Source organism: Melozone crissalis, unplaced genomic scaffold (genome assembly GCF_028551555.1).
Source record: "Melozone crissalis strain CALT ecotype California unplaced genomic scaffold, PUWL_Pcris_2 ptg000044l_1, whole genome shotgun sequence".
Classification (NCBI taxonomy): Eukaryota; Metazoa; Chordata; class Aves; order Passeriformes; family Passerellidae; genus Melozone; species Melozone crissalis.
This window is the reverse complement of record NW_026535822.1, coordinates 2,961,261-2,967,146: the sequence shown is the minus strand read 5'-3', so window position 1 is coordinate 2,967,146 and position 5,886 is coordinate 2,961,261. Positions and strand designations below refer to the sequence as shown.

The 5,886-nt window shown below is 48.3% G+C and overlaps 1 protein-coding gene across 1 annotated transcript; it reads left to right on the top strand.

Annotated features, from left to right (window-relative positions):
• Nucleotides 1–1,682: 1,682 nt before the first annotated feature.
• On the top strand, nt 1,683–2,678 carry LOC128942841 (neuropeptides B/W receptor type 2-like). Its single transcript, XM_054285484.1, has one exon. The coding sequence runs from the start codon at nt 1,683–1,685 to the stop codon at nt 2,676–2,678; it is 996 nt and encodes a 331-aa protein (XP_054141459.1).
• The last annotated feature ends 3,208 nt before the right edge of the window (nt 2,679–5,886 follow it).

Sequence of the window (5,886 nt, the reverse complement as noted above, 5' to 3'; positions counted from 1 at the left end):
CATCTGAAGGATTTCACTGGATTTCCAAAGCCGGATCAGAGACCCAGCTGGAGGAACTCAGCCAAACTCCCCCAGAGCAGCTGAAAACAGCACAGATCTGGCAAGGTACATCTGTTTATTTGTTTATTTTGCGCGTTGTAATGTAGCTCACCCTCCTCCTGCTCCCTTTGTTAAAACCAGCCACTGTTCCCTATTGAAGCAGTTTAACCCCCTGCTTCCCATCCTTTCATCCCTCACTTAGCCAGTCCTGAGTGCTGCCTGTGTCCCTCCACATCTCCCTCATTCCTGAAGGAAACATTCACCGTATTTACTCTTTCAATAACCCTGCAGAGAGAAAACCCTTGTTTCCCCCCTTCCCCGATCCAAGCAAGTGCTAATTGGTCAGACACACAACACGCACACACAGAAGCATCATGTTGATCTGATTGCAAATCCCCATACGTCAGCAGCCCAGAGACCCTCCTCCAGCTCGGATCAGAGGGAAGAGGCTCACCAGTGAGAGCAGCAGGTGCTGGAGGAGGCAGAGGAGCCGCTTCCCAGGTAAGGGACACTTCACTCCCCATCCCCAGCGCTGGCAGTCCAGCTCACTTTACTGCTGTGCGACAACAAAAGGCAGGAGAAGTGAGGCACTTCTCTCTGCAGAGCCTGGGACCGGTTGCCAAGCCTTTGATCTTCAAGGTGGAGGGGGGTAGGGGTCGGTTTTTTGTTAATTCCCTGTGGAGGAATTCTTGGAAGTATGGGTCAGGCAATAGTGATGGATGTGGTGACTGCTACAGGTGAGATGATTCCTGCTGTGTCTCTTTCAGGGTACTTTTCTCTCTCTTCCCCGATTAATCCTGAACTTCTGAGATGTACAGCTTTGTCTATCTGTGCCAAATTTGGGGGGCTGCCAGTTGTTCGTACTGGGGATGGTTTTCAGAGTGAGTAAGTTCATAACTCACCCTTGCTTAAAGGTGTACTTTGATTGCAGGGAAATCCCCTTTAAATGTTAATTTCAGAAATACTCCCTGAACTATTTTTCCCCCTCCTTCTTTTGCTAGGGGACCCTGGGAGTGGGGAGTAGCAGTGTCAGAAACTTCTTCATTGTTTGTGAAATCGCTGTCCATGAAGAGCCTGAACTCCACACAAAGGCAGGCGCTAATTAACCACTGGAACGCTTCTGCTCCAGCACGGAAAGCAAGAGCTGTGCCAGAGAAACTGCAGCCATCCCTCCAGTCCTCCAAGGGCTGTGAACAGCCAGCCAGGCACGAAATTCCCCCTTCTGCCTCCTTGTTCCTGCCAGCCCCAAAAGAACTGTCACTTTAGACAGCTGAATGAGAGCCGCTCAACTCCCCCAGCAAAGAAAAGCCAAAGCTCACCGGAATGCTCTCAGAAAGAAGAGTTCCTTGACTTCTTCAGAAAGACATTATTCTCTTGTTTTCTTGGTTCATGGAGCCTTATGTCTTCCAAACATTTTCTTCTCCCATCACCACTTCAAAATCTAACTTCTCCAATGGGGGGGAGAGGTAAGTTAGGTGGTCCAAGAAGCCTCACAACTCACCTTTGAAAATAAGCTACATCTAAATGAGGTAACAGCTGCTTCTCACAGGAGGGGAAAAATATCCCAACCAAGCAAAAAACCTCTCACTTCTGGGCTAGTGAGGCTTTCAGTGGTATCTGGAGGTGGTCTGTGGTCAATAGGCATGGGAAACATCTTTTGGGATGATCTGAACAGCTCCTGCAGCAACACAGGCAACAGCTGCTACCTGGAAAACAGCATGAGGTTCAACTTCACCCTCCAAGAGCAGGCAGCTGATTTCTACATTGTCCTGCCCGTGATCTACTCTGTGATCTGTGCTGTGGGGCTCACAGGCAACACTGCTGTCATCTATGTGATCCTCAAGGCCCCCAAGTTGAAGACTGTGACCAACATGTTCATCCTGAACCTCGCTATCCCTGATGACTTGTTCACCCTTGTCTTGCCCATCAATATTGCAGAGCACCTCCTCCGCTACTGGCCCTTTGGAGAAATCCTCTGCAAGGTCATCTTGTCCATAGATCACTACAATATCTTCTCCAGCATTTATTTCCTGACAGTGATGAGCATAGACAGGTACCTGGTGGTGCTGGCTACGGTCAGGTCCAAGAGGATGCCCCACCGCACGTACCGAGCAGCCAGGATTGTCAGCCTGTGCATCTGGATCCTGGTCACCATCATAGTCCTCCCTTTCATCATCTTTGCCAATGTCTACACTGACGACCTGGAGATCAAGAGTTGTGGTCTCAATTTCCCCAAGCTGGAGAGGTTTTGGTTCAAAGCCAGCAGGATCTACACCCTCATCCTTGACTTTGCCATTCCACTATCCACCATCTGCATCCTCTACACCATGATGCTCTACAAGCTGAGGAACATGCACCTGAACTCCAATGCCAGAGCCCTGGACAAAGCCAAGAAGAAAGTCACCATCATGGTCTTCATAGTCCTGGCTGTGTTCCTCTTCTGTTGGACCCCTTTCCACCTGGCTACCGTCGTGGCTTTGACCACTGACTTACCCCAGACCTCCATGGTCATTGGGATATCCTACTTCATCACCAGCCTAAGCTATGCCAATTCATGCTTGAATCCTTTCTTGTACGCTTTCCTGGATGACAGTTTTTGGAAAAGCTTCCGGAAGCTGCTGGAATGCAGAACTTCTTGAACAGGGGATTGGGCCTGGCAGGTCCCTGCCCTTCCAGGGTTTTTCAGGAGAAACTTTGCAGACTGGAGGAGTGGCCAATGAATGCACAACGTCCTTTCTTTGGTTTATATGTAATGTGTGGTCTGTTTGTAACCCTCATCAGCAACAGGGTTTGTCCTGCCCACTTGCAGCTCTTGTATTTCCCCTCTTTGCTCCCACCAACTTGCATTTCTAGACCCTGATTTTAATTTCACCCTCTGAATTACTAAAGCCAGAACATTTCCTTTTCAGGGGTGTGCTTCTGCCACAGAGTGGTCCTTTATTGCCATCTGCTGTACAGCACGGACGGGCTGGAGACCAATTTCCAGAGGAGTGCAAAGCTCAGTTCTTTATCACTGAGTTGTTAGGGAGGATTGTTTAATGGAGCAGAGCTAATGAGCACTTTCAATGAAACATCTGTAAAAGAGAGGATGAGTATTTAGAAGAGAAAAGAAACTATTTTCAATGTTCGTGTATGTTCCTGTGTGTTATGGCTTTCTTTTGATTTTGAAGGATTGTCCATCTTCCACCCCACCACAAATTTCCTCTTTTCTGACTTGTTAAATTTAGACCAAAAGGAAGATTTGAGTCTCAAAAATGGTGCCAAACAGCACACCATACAAATACTATAACAACTGTGAGAACTTGTGTTAGAAATAATTTTGAACTAGTTGTTCCTGTAAAGTGTCAAATACATATTTATTTAAGAGTGAGTAATGAAATAAACCTCATGGGGAAAAAAGAGACTGGTCCTTCTTTCACAAGAGAAAATTTATGCTACTTGTGCCATATCTTTGCTATATATATTGCATTTTGCCTATTATAAAATAAACACAGCAGGTTTGTAACAAAATTAAGGTGGTTTGTAAGCCATAAGTAAGACTGTAGTGAGCACTGCAGATATAAAGTTTCTTCTTTCACAGATAAATAGTCAGAATACTTGAACAAAAGTATTGGAACAAAAGGACTTGACTGGAAGAGTCTGGAGATCAGAAACTCCATGTAGAATGCTTGGAAAACTCATTCTCACACCCTTTAGCCCTGCTAGTAGTGAAGTTTGTATCTTACTGCTGTTAGGAAGGCTGTCATAGCTAAAATATTTCTTTTAAGCTTTCCTCCGACCCCAGGCACCAAGCTTGGCTCTTACCTGTCCAAATCCCCCCAGGAAAAGGCAGTACAGGGAACATAAAAGGAAAGGAGGCTGCAGTTCTCAGCTTAAATGGGCTCCCAGAGCCATGGGTGGGTGTGGGTGGAGACCCCAGGTGAGACTGCTCGGGGAAATTCAGTGCCCTGAGCACCCCAACACCCAAACTGACAACCCTCAATACCTCGGGATTCCAATTTAATTGATGGAAAACTAAAAACAGATGTGTGGATACAAGATCACTCTGTTGCCTTCTCCATATTAAAGGTGCTAGCTGTGGTAGAACAATGAAGGAGAACACATTCTTCCAGGCAAACCTTCTCCAGGAATTTTGCTTTGGCGTGGTTGCCACCTGCTGGCAATGGGTTTCCCAGGTGGAAAAACCTCTCTGTGTGAGAAAACTGACTCAAATTATGTCACCTCTCACACAAGCTGCCCAATCAGCTGAAACATCGCTGTTCACTGGCACTGGGGCTCTAGGAAAGGCAATATATTTGATTAAGTAGAAAAACTACTGTATTTTTTTGCATGGAAAGGAGCTTTTCAGTGTGAGTTAACCACTTCAGACATGACAATGATATAGCTGGAGTTTTTTCCATTAAATGGAAAAAATGATATGATAGTCACAGTCACAGCATGGCTCAAGCAGAGTTAAATTTCCCAGCACTGTGTCCACTCGGGTTTGAATGTCTCTGAGGATGGAGATGCTACAGTGGACAACCTGTTCCTGTACTTCACCACCTGAACAGTGAATTTCCTTCCTGTGATTTAATGGAACTTTCCATGTTTCAGTTCGTGTCTCCTGTCACTGGATATCACTGAGGAGAGTCTGGTTCCCTCCTCTCTGAACCCTCCACGGACATTTCCAGACGTTTCTTGCATCCCCTGCCCCTTCCCTTTCTGAGCACGGGCAGCCTCATCTCAGCATCTCCCTATGGCAGCATCCTGCTGCATCCGCGATTTTCTCCATGCCAAACACCCGACAGGAGCCTTGGCCGCTCGTGCGGGTGCCAGGCTCCGGGGGGAGAAAGATTTGGGCTGTCCAGGTGCCCTCCCGAGCCCAGGGGAGGCTGCAGCTCCCGCGGAGCCCCGGTGCGGTTCAGCCCGGCGGCACTAAGCGGCACTCGCTGCTTTCAGCTCAGCATCGCTGCATCCCCCCCATCGCAGCATCTTCAGCCTCACACACAGCCTGGCACTCTGCTCCTGCGGGGAAACAGCACATTCGGCCTTCCTGCGCCTGGGCAGACCCTCGGAGCACAGCATCAGAAGCCAGGCTGCTTTGGCTCCTTCTGGGAGAGCAGAAAACACCTCCAGGGAGATGCTTGCCCACTCCCAGCACAAGATTTCCCCAGGGAAACCCCCACGCCATCTCATTCCTTTGAATTTCCTCCCACTGCTGGGGCTGGCTTGTCACACTAGCCCACATCAGCTGCATCCTGAACACTGGAAGCAGGAAAACAAACCCCATTAGCGATTCACTGCATAAATCCCTTCCTAAAGCAAGCACCCTGTCTGGGGTCTGCAGGGAGGCTGAATTAGGAACCCAGGCTTTCCTCCTCCTCCTAACCCCTTCCCAGCCATGCACAGAGTCAGCTCAGCCTCAAAGCTGGGTGGATTTCCTTCTGGAACAGTGTGTGCTGCATTAATGGGTGCAAAGGTGCGGGGCAGCCACCGGGAATTAGGGCTTATATTCCCATTTTTAGGAATTAGGGCTCATATTCCCACTTTTAGGAATTAGGGCTCATATTCCCACCACAGGCTTTCCATGCAGGCATCTCAGCTAGGGTGGGGGATCAGAAGCTGTTGTTGCTTTTTAAATCTTCATGCCACAGCAATATTGTCTGTTTGGATCAATTGTCCTCATCCGAGCCGTGCTGCAGCTTGTTCTCCCGGGAAGCTCCAGTCCCCTGGGTCTTACACAGTCTCACACTGCCTCCCCAAGGCTGGTCACGATTTTTGGGTGAGAAAAGAAATAATACCCCACTGAGAGTTGAAGGCGTGGCTCTCAGAAGCATCTTGATGTGAGGAAAATATGGAAATAAAAAT

What these genes read in the sequence shown, in the direction of transcription:
- LOC128942841 (XM_054285484.1), top strand. Translation starts at nt 1,683, where the DNA reads ATGGGAAACATCTTTTGGGATGATCTGAACAGCTCCTGCAGCAACACA.